The sequence below is a fragment of the Calonectris borealis genome, chromosome 6 (genome assembly GCF_964195595.1).
Source record: "Calonectris borealis chromosome 6, bCalBor7.hap1.2, whole genome shotgun sequence".
Classification (NCBI taxonomy): domain Eukaryota; kingdom Metazoa; phylum Chordata; class Aves; order Procellariiformes; family Procellariidae; genus Calonectris; species Calonectris borealis.
Window position 1 is genome coordinate 31,033,426 of NC_134317.1, and position 15,262 is coordinate 31,048,687.

Genomic DNA, 15,262 nt, shown 5'->3' on the forward strand with positions numbered 1-15,262 from the left:
CTTAAAAGCAACACACTTTCTCTATTTCTTTTAATAGAATGTTGGCAGGGCTTGAAAGAGTTAGGCTGATAGTTTCCCCTGTTCTTTAAAGGATGGTACAGCAAACCCAAGATAAATATGTCTTGGTTTTTTCCCCCCAGACTGAAGTCTGGTAAATCGCTCTGGCTATGTTTTTTGATCCTTCCACAAAAGTATAATAAAAGAAAAGAAACATGTTCTTGCCTGTGATAGACTTTAATATGCATATTATAAGTACAGAGTGAGCAGCAGGCTTATGTATGTTTCAGCTTAGTAATGAGTAAGTATTAAGTTGTCATATTTGATCTTCAGTGATGGCCTCCATTCTTCTTTGGAGGAAACAGTGTATATTCAATGCCAAGAGCTATGACGAAAGCTGCAAATCCCCACTTGAGTCCCCTAGTAAAGACTTCTGTTAAGGTGACAGGTTTTGCAAAGCCACCCATATATCTCCAGGCTTCATTACTAGAAGAAAAATGAAACCAAAAGAATAAAACAAGGTCAATGGAGCCACTATGATAAACATTAACAGGAATATCGTTTTTTGGAAAAAAAGATGAAGGTATTTCAACTAGATATATATTGAGACAGTAACATTTTTATCATTTAAGTAACAGCAGTTGCCACAAGTAAAGTTCATGATACTAACTCTAACCCTTTATACATATAATTTGAGATAAAGTAACACCAGCAAACAACGTAATTCTAGTAACAGAATCACCTCCCCAAGCTTATGTAATTGTTGTCTTCTGTTTTTACCGTTTGGAACAAAATCAGAACCCACTAGCACATGCATAGGATGGAGTAACTAGACAGTATCATAGTTAAATCTTAAAAGGGAAAGTTTTTCCAGCCATAGAAAACTCATCCGAGTGTGGAGGCACTTTCTCTTTTACAATACAACACTTAATTATGTTAGGGTCAGAAAACCCTACTAAAACTGATTTTAAAAAAAAAAAAGCTGAAAAGATTGTGTTTAGCTAAAAAGCTACAGAATATTTACAAACCTCACGCTGTCTTGCCTGGTAGGTTTTCAACCTACATTGTTATTGAAACATTTAGTCACTGCTATAACTGAATACAAGTATTTATGTGTAGCACAACCAGTGTAATCTATAGAAGAGACAAACTGTCCATCTCTAAGGACTCAAGGTCCTTAAGAAAAGGAAAAAAACATTTGCACAGAAACAAGCAGTAAAATCAGAACCATCACTTGAGAAGATAAAGTTTTTTTAAACAAGGGGGTCAAGTATTTATGTTCATAGATAATCCCCTTTTGTGCAGATGGTTTCTGTGACTTGGGATGAAGGCATATTGGCATGGAAGAATATCTTCTAGATGATAGTATAGGATACTAATTGATGAAGACTTAGGTTTCCAAATATGACATCTTTCACACAGCTTATTCTGTATTGAATAGGTACATTTATGTGCATTAGCTACACAGGTAGAAAGCTGATCCCCTGTTAAAAGGAACTTAATATATGAAAAAAGGGAGCCCTAGAGAGGGTTACTTTTTCAAGACTTCTAGTGCAAGATATTAATAATGCAGTCTTCTTCCAGATTACTGAAGCAAATAACTTGATACTTTAATTTCTCCTTTGTTAAGGAAGATTGCCATGATACTTGTGCTTGTCCTATGGAACTGAAATATTACCTTACATAAAATTTGAAAAGTTCAGGAGGAATCATGTCATGCTTTAAGAGTTTGACTTTGTTCCTTATTTCAAATCCTCACATAATTGGCTCAATCCCCTTCCTCTACCAGAGAAACATTGCTTTTTTTTTTTATCTAGGAAGGGCAATAAGTATTACACAAGTTCTTCCAGTTTGCTGTTTTGCAGCACTTCCTGAACAGTGTACTTGGAAGTGTATGCACTGAAAGTCAGGTTAATTTACACTAAGTTTATCATGTTAAACTGTGTCCATTTTTTAATGGGAATAAGCCTATTGCTTGCTGAAAACAATTTTGTCTGAAGCAAAGGGAAAAAAAAAGCCAACACTGCTTGCACTCCACAGAAAGAGGCAACATAAATGTGACACAGGCCTGGAAAGTTTATTGGTAACCAATAATCCTAAGGAGTCATATCTCAAATGATTCTTATGATCATCAAAACTATGTTTTACTCTGTGCTTACAGCCTTAAACTGTTTCAAAGGAAGGAAAAGAGGCCTGTCAATCCCAAACCCCTCCAGAGGTTATAGCATGTAACAACTTTTTAACAGATTACCGGTTTGCTCTTAGATTTTTCTTGTAGTGATTTGAAGTAAAGCCTTTTCTATGAAGGCTCCTGGAAGAGTTTGCTCATGCAGCTTTGCCCTTACAGAAGAACCGGACTACACAGCACAAGACATTTAGCATTTTTATTCCCCAATATTAAAAGAGTACTTGAGCAAAGTATTAATTCAGGATGTGGGAGAAATATGTTAAGCCCTGTTTTAACAGCTGCCTAAATGATCCAGAATTACTCTAGCTAAAAAAGAGGATGTATTCATTGTAGAGTGGGACAACTTAATAGGTAAAAATGTGATCTTCCATTATGTCATTCACTGCTTAGCAAAATGAAATGCACAGTTGAATCAAATTCCACGTTGTATGCTAGTATATTTCTTCTCTTTAAATAAAGGCCTCATCCTGTTGTATATGAGGAGGAATGCTATTCCTACTCAGAATGTCAATGTAAGTTCCATCAACTTCAGCAGAGCTGAGCACACAATCTCTTTCTGAAAAGGGATAGGCTTACTCACGTGTGCAAGACCTAATATTACTTAATCACTGTTTTGATAGATGAGGTGTTGGTCATTGTGCCTGATCTGTATCATCATGAAACATCATAAAGTGTCAGGGTGCTTTGCAAAATGTGGACACTGGTTAAGGTGATGCAAGGTGCAACCTCCATGCAAAAAAGTAAATAAAGACTTAACTGAAATTCTGACTAATATATTCTAGGTGCATTTGCACTAAAGAATAATCTGCAATGACAAAGTCCAATTGATGCTACAAGATGACATATCAAGATTATTTTTGAGGCTCTTGCACTTACCGAGCCCATGGATCCCTAAGACCCCGTTTAGCTAGCCTTTCCTGGACCTTCTCTAGTGGAGTACCCTCTATCTTCCATTGCCTGTAGTCGGGGAGTTCCATTTTGCCATGGCCATGGCCATGTTCATTTCCATGCCCCATACCTACAAGAAAAGATAGTTTTTTGTTTCTCGGAGAGTATCAGCTTATTTTCACACACTTGCAAAGAACAATAACCTGTACAAGAAAAACGGGGAGGTTACAAGAAGTATTCCAAAGCACGTAACACTGCACGTGAAGTCTCTTCTGCATTGTACGCAGTACACTGTAGAATAAAGAGCTAAGAGACTTTATGCTGCATTTCAGAAGTTGGTGATTAAGCACAATAAGGCAAACTGTGCAGAGTTAAGTATCACTGCATTGTAAGTCACCACCACCATTACATTCATGAAGCAGCTATGTATATTTTCTGTGCCAGAAAATAACGTCAGAAAAACAATTGTTTCCAACTTCTATAAATGCACTTTAGCGACACCAGGGCCCACCAACTTGCAGGCTTTCCAGAGTACATCAAAAAGCTCAGAGTTCAGTTTGGAAATTTCTAATTTAGGGATGGCAGAGCTATGATCATCAAGCTCTAGAGAAAAACATGACTTGGCTCCTCGGCTCCTTTTAAGTTGCCTCCAATTCAGTCAAACATAACTGTGGCGATGAACAGGTACAGGATAAATGAATGGACTAGGACATGCACCTTACTAATCATTTCACAAGCCTGGGAAATACATGCTTTATTTAGATTCACCTTTGAGAGAACTATGAAAATATTAAGGTTCTCATTAAAAACAGTGATCAAGGCAGATGGAAAGGTGAACATTTTCAGGGAGCTTATGAAGCCCTGTAAGAAAATAACGATGGCTTTGAAGTCCCTATTTTCACAAAGCACCTGAGATTTCTTTGAGCCAGGATTTCCCATTTTAACACATATCTGGTAGCAAAGAACAAATTTCATGTCCTTAATTTTTAGGAGAATTGACTGGAATGCAATGGTGCCAAGAACACAGCTTCAAAGCCTGTGACTCTTGAAGACCCCAAGCCGTGGAGGCAAGTAAAGAGGATTATATTGCAGAAAGAAACCTGAAGAGGAGCTCTGATGTTGTCATTACCCGAAAAGCTCCCCCAAAATGAAACCTCAGACTACATCCTTGCCGTAAAAACCCAAGACCTCTCTCCTACCAAGAGTGCCGCACTGCAGCACCAGCCGGGCACCCTCTGCCAGCACAATCGGCCAGAGCAGGGCCGAAAGGGCGCCCCGAGATGGGGGAGGGAGGGCCGGCACAGCGCCCGCGCCGAGGCCCGCTAGCCCGGGCGGGGCGGGTGTCCGTCTAACGGCGCGCCGAGAAGGGCCACGGCGGCTGCGCGAGGCCGCTGCGGCTCAGGGGTACAGCCCGGAGCAGCAGACATCTCCGCCACCCCCTCGCCTCCCAGGCCCATACACAGACACTCCCCGGGTGGGCAGCAGCGCAGGCAGGTCCCAGAGGGCGCCCGGGCCCGCCCCCCGTGCCTCCCGCCAACGGGCCCTCGGTACCTGCCCGCTCCGTGACCCTCCTTCAGGACGCAGCCGCCACCCGGAAGCGGAAGTCGGCGAGAGGACCGGCCGCTACAGGAAGCGCAGCCAGCCACGAGGGTTCCGGGCAGCTTCCGTTCCGGTTCCTCCCACTGTCTTGGCGAAGGCGCGAAGGCAGCAAGACCGCTGCCCGGCCCCCTGCTGCTCGCAGCACTCCCGTCGCTGTTTAACGAGGCAGGCCCAGCACACGGAGCAGCGCCGCCGACTCTGGCGGAGGAGGGGAGGGGGGAGGGGAGACACGGAGGAGAAAGCGGCCAATCAGTGTGGGGCTTGTTGGGGGCGGGAGCGGCCCAATGGGCGGGTGCGTTGTTGAGCTGCGGGGTTGGCAGTGGCTGGAGGTGGCAGCGGAGGAGAAGAGGGTGAGGGGGCGGCGGTAATAGGAGCCGGTACCGGAGCCGTTGGGTGGTGGCGGGCGGGGCCGGGCCCGGACGCGGGACCGGGCCGGCAGGAAGGATCTCCCCCCGCCCCCTCCCCTCCCTCCGCTGTTTGGCCGTTGCCCGCCGGTCGTTGCCGGGTGCGCGAGCAGGGACGGAAGCCCGCAGGGTCTGCGCGTGCGGGGGCGCGAGCCGTTGTTCCCCCCCTCTCCCGCCATCGCCACCGCTGCTCGCTGGGGTGCGGGGCGCCGCGCTCGGCCTCCCCTTCCCTCTCCCCCTCCCTCTCCCTCTCCCCGCAGACGGCGACTCCCCAGGCACCGCAGAGGGGCGGGCGGGGGGAGCATCCCCGCATCCAGCGGTTATGTAAGCCCCGGGCCCGCGCGCCCCCGGCCCTGTCCGCGGGGAGCGGCGGAGCGGCCGCGGGGCCCGGGGCCGTGCCCTCTCGCTGCCTGCCCTCGGGGTTCACCTCGTCAGGGGAAGAAGTTGTGGGGGAAATTGGAGGTGCTCGCAAGCCCGACTGGCACCAGGAGCAGACTTTTGGTTTTCAGTGGATATGTCTTAAAAGAGCATCGCTGTTTGTTTCCGTAGGAGACGTGGGGAGACATCCTGAAATCCTGGAACTGCACTGAAAGGTAAGCGAAAGTTAAGAATTCTCTTGAGAGCTGCTTCTTGAGAGAGATGGTTGCTTGGTTGCATTGAGTACCTGTCTCTGGGGAGCTAGGCGTTTTGCATGCTGTGGCTATGTAATTATGAAGTGTCGATTGCGTTAGTATCTGGATAATTAAATTATTTTTTTATGTTCCTCAAGGTTGAGTACATAGTCGCCTTCATCTGAAAGGAAACTGGTAAAAGTTAACTACTCAGTCAGTGACTTATAAAGGCTTAAATCATTCCTCAACTGTAGATGATACAATAATGCTGTTTCTTTATAGCAGAATACAAATGCTGTTATATTAATTTCTGATGCTCTTATAAGAATGAGAACAAACACTGGTTTATAGCATCATGCTGGCAGAATTTTAGGACAGACTGTAGTGCCTTTTTTTTTTTTTAATATCCTGATGTAAAACTGCTTCTGGGTTTCAGGTTTTTTTTATAGGGATATTGGGAGCGCATGAGAAGAGTTCCAGGAGGAATGCCATTATCATGTTATTAACAGTGAAACTGTTCTAAATAGAGTGCCATCTGTTTAATCCAGACTGCCTCTGTCTGATTTCAGCATTGAATGTTTTTCACTGTGAGATAAAGTCTGCAAGATTCAGAGCAGTCTCTTCTGCTCTGCGGATGCAGTGTCAGGGTGAGAGGAGACGCGTTTGTTTTTCTGTAATGTATGTGAGCATTGCAGGAGGGCTCTTTATTTCTGAGGTACCTACATCTCTGTCTTACAGAGAATGATGTTCTGTTAGATACCTGTGAAGTATTTCTTGTTTCTCATTGTGGCTGAAAGTTAATGGGTGTCCGTTCAAAGTCTGGCATTGCTGAGGAATGTTGATGTTTTTCTCAGAAAAAAATTTTCAGTGACCCATAGGCATGTTACATACCAGACACCTTGGTTTTATTTTTTGAAGGAAAAATACAAAGTCCTGGTTTTATTTATGTTTTTTTTTGTTGTTTATTTGGTTTTGTTTTCTTCACGGTGCTTGGAAGCATGACTTGATTATTTATGCATGAAGCCATACTTTACTGGTATCACTGAGTCTGTCAACATGAATGTTCAGTTCTGATCACAGAATATTGACTTTGCGTGACCTATTGCGGTCAAACAAAATTGTAGCAGAGGAGTGCACTCAGCAAGATTTGTCTTCAAATACACTATCGCTTTCAAGGTTTAACAAGGTTTTGGGTAGGTGTTTCCCCCCACCCAAGCGTATAAAAACTCTTGATAGGAAAAATTGTGTGCAGTTGATAGATTCGCTCTTCTATGAGGTTGCTTAATGTTTTGCTTTCAAAATTTCCTTTTCTTTCAGCATGGACCATACTCTTTCTTTTAAAAATAAGACTGCAAATATGATAGATGTGATGTTTTGGGAATATAGGAAGCTTTTTGAAGCTGTATCTTCACCAAATAATGAGTCTGCATAATTTCACGGGGGCTTACATCTTGCTACAACCTGTTTTTGAGAAGGAAACTTCACCATAATTACAGTGTCAGTCTGAAGAAATGAGTAGTATGCACAAGGAACTAACATAAAGAAAAGAAATTTTTATCATCTGTAAAAAAAAAAAAAAAAAAAAAAGCTGGACATGCTTTAGGAAGGGAAGGTCATTGGGACTCCATGTACAAATAATCAGTATTTTTCGTGGTTATTCAGTTGCTTTTTTTTGTACTATTCATGGTGGTGATAATTACTGAAAAGATTAAGTGTTCTAGGATACAGTTATGTTAGCATGTATCCAGCCATGCTAGTTATGATTTGCTGGGATTTGTGCTTATGTTGCTAGGTTAGAGGAAGGTGGCAGAGTTTTCTTGAATAGCTTTCAAAAGCCCGTGTTTCCAGTAATTTGTGTTGATACGTGTTCTGGATTAACAGATTGTGAGATACATTATGAGTACTGCTGTTCTTTGCTTGTGCATATTATATTCTCTCTAGCCCTGAACTGTGTTTAGTGGTACGCTCTTCATGATTGTTTTCTGGAGTAGAGAGCTGTGTGACTGACAGTGACATGAAGTATTTTCAGTTTTGAGATGACAAAAAAGGGTTGTGGGGTTGTTTTGTTTTGTTTTGTTTTGTTTTTTCTTTGGCTCAATATCTTAATATGTATTTGAACTACTTAAAACTAAATACTGCATCTTTTTTTTCCTGAAATTGCATGTTACTTTTTCCGGCTTTGTATTAGTAGTCATTTATAAGGCATTTGAAGCCTTTTGTCATTTGAATAAAATAGTCAATCCTGCTTTAATTACAGTAATGGTGGAAAAGATCTTTCTTTAGTCCACCTTTGGATGTTTTTTAAAAAAGGCTATGAAATGTGGGGAAGCAAATTATCTTCTCAGGCAGCATTAGAGAGCTAAATGTTTTATGGATAGTATCACAATCTCAAACCACTGTTTCACCTCTCCCTTGGAGAAGTGATGTGCTGGAGCAATAGTCTTAGTTTCTTTCTGTTGGTTTTGGTTTTTTGATTGTTTTTTTTTTCTTTTTGGCAATCCAAAGACCATTCTTCACAGCAACAGCCATACTGGGCTAATGTGCTATTCTCTCTTGAAGCCTAAAGCTCTGGGATCCTGGTATGTGACAGGACCATTCTTTCAAGTCCTGCTTGTTTCCCACACCTAAGCAGTATTTGACAGCAGGTGCTTTATTCTTACACTCTTCTCTAGGCAAGCATATAGGTCAGCTCTCCCAGTCTCTCAGTGGGGTTGATGTTTTGTATGGATTTTTATTCTATGGATATACTTAATCTTTAAAAACTTTTGCATTCGTGTATGGTTTTTGCATCTACCATATTTTCTGGCGATAAGCACCATACTTCATGTGTTGTGAGAATAAGTCATTCCTCTGTTCTGTTTTGAACCTGTTACCTGAGAACTTCATGTGATACTCTCTGTTTTCTGTATGAGGAGGGGCAGAACTGTTTGACTCTTTCCCAAGCAGTTTGATGTGAGTTTAGAATCTTTAAAGATCAGGGTAATGTGTTCACTCAAACACTTGTCTGGGCAGGAAAATAATTTTAGATTCCATTAATTTTCTTTAGGCTTGTTCCCTTACATTAAGATGTGAACTAGTATCAGGAAGTGAAGCTGGAGGCTTCCCCAGCTGACTCCCGGTGGAGGACATCTGTGCCATAGGAATGATCATTTAAGAAGTCCTGTGATTCTTTTCAGGAGAAATTGATCTGAGCAGAGACAGTCATCAATAATACAGTTTGACTTGCTACTTCAGTCAGTTATTTTAATTTCCAAATAGAATAGTTACGAGAAGTAATTCTTGTCTTATTTAATGCTGTTTTCTACAGTGTTTCCTTTGCAGTTATTTGCTTGCAGTAGATAAAATTTCACACAGAGTGGTGTTCAAGGACACATTAGCTCCCGAGTTGTGTAAATTGTTCAGACATTTCATGTAGGCTGTAAAGGTAGCTATAAAATAGAGATGATGCCTTTAAGAAAGATTTGCAGATGTCAGTTATTATCCAAACAATCTGTTGTTTTTTTCCTGAACCTTTCTTTTGTCATCTTCTTTGGCAGAAGCAGAGATTCTTAAAAAATGGAACTGTAGGATGGTTGAGGTTGAAAGGGACCTCTGGTAGTCATGTAGTTCAACCCCTTTGCTGAAAGCAGGGCCAACTAGGGCAGGTTCTTCAGGACATTATCCAGTTGGATTTTGAATATCTCCGAAGACAGAGACTCCACGACCTCTCTGGGTAACTTGTTCCAGTGTTTAAACACCATCATGCTAAAGAATTTTTTTCTTACGTTTAAGTGGAATGTCATATTTCGATATGTGTCCAGATAGGTGCAAAGTTTTTTTGAGAGTAAAAAGTGTTCTGAGTTTGTGCTTGTATTACTAACTGTAGATAAAATAGCAAGCTGGTTGAATTTTTCTCTCTGCACCTTTGCTTGGATAGTTCATGCTTCTAATAACAAGACAAATAATTTAAAATATCTTTTGTTTTTTTTTACTTTAATCACAGGACAGATTTATTGGTCTCCTTTTTCGTATAGAATTCTGACTTCAGTTTCTAAACTTGAAATATAAGGTCAAGAGGTAGAGGGGCACTTCTGATGAAATAAAATCTAGTCATCTAGTAAAACCCTACTGTAAAACAAAATTCTCTATTGCCAGCAGTACCACAGAGAAAAGAACATGTAAACCCTGATCAGGGGCTGGGTAAAATAAGACACAGTTTGCAAACTGTTCCAACACATGCTGCAGGTTATCAATAATAGTAAAAGTTTTGTATTATAAGGAAAATTGCTACGTGGCCATTAGTCATTCTTCTGTTAGCATTACATTTTTCTGTCAAATGTAATGAATTTGGGCACAGGCTTTTTTTATATTCTGTTTTCCTTAGAGCCAAAGAAGATAGAAATGGTGTGCTACAGATGTTTATTGTGTGACATTTATGTTCATTTACAGTGTTTTAAGAATAATAAATTATGTGGTCATGGAACATATTTGTCTAACAAACCATGTAGCTACTTTTAAACTAATCTGCATCTTTTAATTTAATGCTGCTATAGAGTAATTTGGATCTCATGTACCCTGATGAAGGATTAGGCTGAACTCCACAGCAATGTTACTCTGTCACCATGAGAGATCCTTTTCTTCTGAAATCCTGTGTTTGTCATACTATGGATTCTATTTGAAAATGTTCATGGGAATAAAAATTACTTATGGTTATCTACTTCAGTATATATTTTATTAGTAATCACAATTCAGGCTATTTGTAAAAGACAGAACTATGTTTGGCAAGGCACCTTTTCGGACTTCCCTTGATTGTTTTCTGTTCTTCTGCAGGCAGTCCAGCTTGCCCTTGCTGCCCGCTGCCTATGTCAGATCTGCCACCTTGACCTCTTGGTGTGATTCTGTAGAACAATACCGATTTTATGGTTCAGATTTACTAACTTCTTTTTGTGTGCCAGAGACATTTGGAAGGAGATCCCACTAGGGTAGTGAAAGAAAATGTCAGGTGAATAACTATTGCAAAGTGGCAAACTATTTATTTATTTATTTGTTTATTTATTTATCTCTCTCTCAGTGCTGAATATCATTCCTTGGAAAATGCCAAGTTCCCTGGCTGCATAATACTGTTCAGCACAGGACTTGATGGAGACGGTTGGAGCAATTCAAACCTGTTAACACACTCTTCCAGGAATTCAGTCTTTCTGCATATTCTGTCTTTTTTTTTTCCGTACAGGACAGAGTACTTAACGACATCTCATTTTATATTGTATAAACTATACATGTGTTTGACTAACAGTGAATTTTGCAGTCCAGAAATGCTAAGCCTATGTTCTTGTGTGTAATCTCCATAATTTACCTAATCTTACTATGTTTTTATTTTACTTACTGTGATTCTTCAGAAAACTGAACTGGTTAGGTCTTCTGTATTGGTGTCTGCATTATGTATGGTGCATGAGTTCTTTAAATAGTTATACATTACTGTTCCTCTGAATTAATATTTAAGTGAAATGTATGACATGGACATTTGTGTAGTTTGCTGATTCATACAGGGCAATGTTGATACTTCCGGGATTTTTTTCTATTTCAAGTCCCTATGTTTAGTAGTTTATGACTTTTAAAATGTAATTGTATCTAGGGTCTTCCTCCCCTCTTCTGCCCTGCCTTGACCCATATTTGGGCTGGGGGAATTATTCTGCATCTATCTAGAAAGACAGTAAGAAAGTTTAAAGGAATGATCTTATTTTTCATTGGCATTCAGCTGAGAAGATATTGGGTTGAAAGATAATGAGGTGAAATATGTGTAAAATTTGCGTGTTTTCCTTCCTTCCTGGCTTCATTTATTTCCTTTTTATTCAAATAGGTTGGTTATTTCTGAGAGTTCTGGTGTCTGTTTCTTCCTTCCATCTCCTCATCTTATTTTCTGCTTTGTCATTTGTTTCCTTTAGGTTTGAGAGTATCTTGAACTTTAGGACAGGCTGGAGAGCAGCCCCTCTGCATGCCTGCCTCTGTTCTGATTTGAAATAGGGCCACAAGATAGAAAACTTGATTAGAAAAAATTCTGAAGAAGCTCATAGTAGTCATTCAAGCAACTTTCCTAAATATGCTAAGCATAAGATTTTGGAGACACATGGGCATGAGTGTAGCCAATTTTGTTTTAGAAATAGCTTAAGTTAGCTTGTCTCTGTAAATTTAAATATTATATTCCCTGCATGTGAAAACAAATTAGCTAGAAATTATTTTTTTTTTTAGATTTTTTTTTTTAAACATGAACTTTGTGAAGATCTGACATCTTATGGCCAGTGTGCCCCATTACCAGTATAAGCTAAACTGGTTATTCCACCATCTGCTTTAGGCTGTGGTAGCAACATCATGATGGCTGAACATAGGAGGGTCAACAACCTAGCAGAGAGACGTTCCAGAAAATAGGAGCCTTTTATGTAAACTTAGTTATGGAGCGGATGGAGTGAGCAATTTTTCAAGCATCCTAGTGCATGCCATCAGAGTAGGGCAAAGAAGAAAAAATCTAAGTGTTCAACTTTGAGTTTTGATATCTCTTTATTGCTCCAGGTTAGGGATATACTTTTTTGAAAAAATATTTGATGCTTCTGCATATGACAGCTGTCCCGCATGCTTTATGGTTGGAAACACACATGCAGTTAAAAATACTGATTAAAAAAAGCTCCCTACTTAGAATGGTTGTCGTACTGGTTTTTAGTATCTGCACGTAACTTAACGAAATATGTCTGATCACTTGATAAGTGTGGATACACGCTGTCCAAATTTTGCAGATGAAAATTCTTCATGCTTCTGGCACAGTTGAAGTCAATGCTAAGATTTACATTTACTTCTGCAAAATTAAGGTTAGAGTGTGAATTTCCAGGCTTCTGTTGTAACAATGTTACTTTGCTAAAATATGTAAAACTGAACTTCAGTAAACAAAACTAACGCATGTATTTGTAGTTAGAACTAAGTCTTGATAGTACAAGTCTTTCTCTGTACAACAGTGATAGTATAAGAGTAAGAGGGGGTGTTAATATCTTTTCAAACAGTTAATATTTTAATAACAGCAGTAGGATAGACAGAAGATTGGTTAAAGTCCATTTACTTTAGCGAAATTACACAAGAAGTGATTGAGGAGTTTGTTAAGTAATAACAATGTGCCCTTTTACATAGAAATGTAAGGCACGCTAATGAAGGATTTATCCTAGCAAAAGCTCATATTTCTCTGTGTAACGGTGGAGAACTTTCCATTGGCTTTTTTTTTTTTTTTAAGATGTTCAGTTAAGCCGGAACAGCATAGAGACGTGAGCTAAATATGGACACAGAGGAGAGCAAGGGGGTTTAGATGTGGAATGGAAAAATGACTAGTTCCTTATGTGCATGGATTTTTTTTTTTTACAGCTGCTTGTTCTTAACATAGAACAGGCCTTAGACAAAATTGCTGAGCTTCCAAAGCTGCTTCCAGATTGTTAATTGTGTGTCCATTCTATTTGATAATTATGTAACTGACAAACCATGATACCTGATTGTCTCTCTTCAATGTTGCATCTGTGCAATAGTTTCAAATAATAACATCCTTAGGTTTCTGGAAGTAATTAAACCATATTCGTGGTAATATTTGGGAAGATTGCAGAATGAGGTGCTGTTCTTGTCAGACTTCATGTGAGCCATTCTAATAGCTTAATTCATGTTAATGAACTGCAGCAGATTGCAGTGTAAATCTTGCCATGTCAAAGTAGCAAGAGCTTCATGAAAATCTCTTAAAGTGTTACCTATGGAAATACAAATAGAGGTGGGAATCCTGGGCTGGAGGCTAAGTTGAATGAAAGTAGAAAAGAAATACCCAAAGTACTGAACTAATTTAAGCTAAGCATTCATAAGCTGTATTTCTGTGCTGTTTATTTTCATAGACATTCTGTGACAGCAACCCTTCCTTTAGATCATAACTGTCACATTTCATCATAACTGTCGCATTTCATGATTCTCCAGGGAACAGGATGGCTAATAGCAGGCAACTACCTTTTTTCTGTTTCTTAGGTGTGGCTGCCAAGGCTTGTTTCACGTGCTGTGACTCTTCAACTTTGTCTTCACCCAGGTTACTGTAAACACCAGGTGAGTTTGAGAAGCCTCTGTTTATCTGTGGAATAAGAGAACTTCCTAGCTTTCTTTTTGTTTATTTGGGAGAGAAGGAGAAAACAAGATTTTCTTTCTCCTCACCATAATCAGCGTTAGAACTTGAGACAGCAAATAAAAATTTTAAAATAATTTGCCCTGGATATTTTCCCAGTCTGTCCAGCTGATTGCTGGAATGTGAACAGTTTAGGCAAGGCTTGTCATCCATGAGTCTCCAAAGGACCAATTGCAAAAATAACTGAGATGCCCTTTTGACTGTGCAGGTGTTGAGTGGACTTGGAATTGTAGCGCTTTAAGATGTATAGTAGTAGCCCTTTAAGATGTATAGCGAGAATCAACGGTGAAAATATGTGTGCAATCCTTGTTTCTACATTCAGAAATGAAACTTCGTTGGATTGTTATCGTCACTTCAGCCATAGAAAAAGGAAAATGTTTTTGAGGCATCTGGGTATTTAAATCATTCAAATGGCAGCTGCGTTACACACACATATCTTGTGTTCCAGGAATCACTGCACTAAACTCTTTGAAAGGGTGCATACTTTGCTTTTTTCCTCTTTATACAGGTTAAATCCTTTCAGTTAGTTACAGGTCTGCTACGGTTTTTAGCAGTTAATTTTTACAGTTTGCATGTCAAAACTAAAACTACTGCACTGATTTTACTTTTTAATTGAAATTAAAATGTTAGCATTTTGTGTCTAGTTTTTAACTTGTCAAGTTATCTCAAACTTAAACTCTGGAATTTTTAGGAAAATAGTTGGAGATGCTTTAATAAATTCCATAATAATGTTTATAAATTAACTTTGTAATTTTACAGCTTTTTTTTTTCTAGCTACTCCAGTATTTAAATTGGGTAAAACTCATGGTGCCAAGGCGGAAAAATAAATGTGCAACTGTGGGATTTCACATTTGTTGTGCACAAAGTCCTAATGGGGTTAAGGTCTGTGGATGGATGCCAGACTGAGTTAGGGGTCAGTGGACAATACTAATTGGCATTGATGCTGCCGAAATTGTGTAATCAAGTATTGTGCTGATTGTCCCAGGGTGTTTTGTGTGTGTGTGTGTGTCCCTCTTACTTTATTTGGTGACGTATAATTAACCAAATGTTCAAAGGTTGTTTTTTATTTCCTCTGTGCCCTTTTCCTCAGACTTGCAAGTATTGGTCTGTGCTAAAGACAGAATGCTGGGCTCGATGCAAGAAAAGTAGAAGGAATTCAAGGAAGCTTAAGTAAAGGGGAGGATGCCTCTAGATGTTAATTTCATCTAATAAATGAAGATTTGATGTATGCTGCAGAAAGCTTTAAAATTATCTGTTGGTCAGTGGGGGAGCTATGCCTTTTCTTTTTTTTTTTCTTTTTTTTTTTTTTGCCAGTTGCTAGGAAAGAGCTTCTTTAGCACGACTGCTTGTCATTTTACTGAAACGTTTTGTAGGAACTTTACCACATTAGGCTGGTGGAGATGTGCGTGGG

At 39.9% G+C, this 15,262-nt stretch overlaps 2 protein-coding genes across 5 annotated transcripts in view; one reads left to right on the top strand and one right to left on the bottom strand.

The window, feature by feature from the left end:
- Window positions 1–215: 215 nt before the first annotated feature.
- Window positions 216–4,878, bottom strand: NDUFB3 (NADH:ubiquinone oxidoreductase subunit B3). 2 transcript variants are annotated; one of them, XM_075153566.1, is made up of 3 exons: window positions 4,625–4,878; window positions 3,062–3,203; window positions 216–483 (listed from the first exon to the last, which is right to left on the bottom strand). In XM_075153566.1, the coding sequence occupies exons 2-3, from the start codon at window positions 3,199–3,201 to the stop codon at window positions 327–329; spliced, it is 297 nt and encodes a 98-aa protein (XP_075009667.1). In that variant the 5' UTR covers window positions 3,202–3,203; window positions 4,625–4,878; the 3' UTR covers window positions 216–326. The 2 variants fall into 2 exon arrangements, with proteins under 2 accessions (XP_075009667.1, XP_075009668.1); XM_075153567.1 differs by lacking the exon at window positions 4,625–4,878 and adding an exon at window positions 4,273–4,296.
- Window positions 4,879–4,958: 80 nt separating this feature from the next.
- Window positions 4,959–15,262, top strand: part of LOC142083689 (hyccin 2) — a 79,111-nt gene continuing 68,807 nt past the window's right edge. The window contains exons 1-3 of one of the 3 annotated variants that reach the window (XM_075153483.1): window positions 4,959–5,022; window positions 5,626–5,669; window positions 13,701–13,775. The gene's annotated coding sequence lies outside the window, so the exon portion shown is untranslated. The remainder of the gene's footprint in view (window positions 5,023–5,625; window positions 5,670–13,700; window positions 13,776–15,262) is intronic. The other 2 variants (XM_075153487.1, XM_075153485.1) reach the window with 2 other exon arrangements.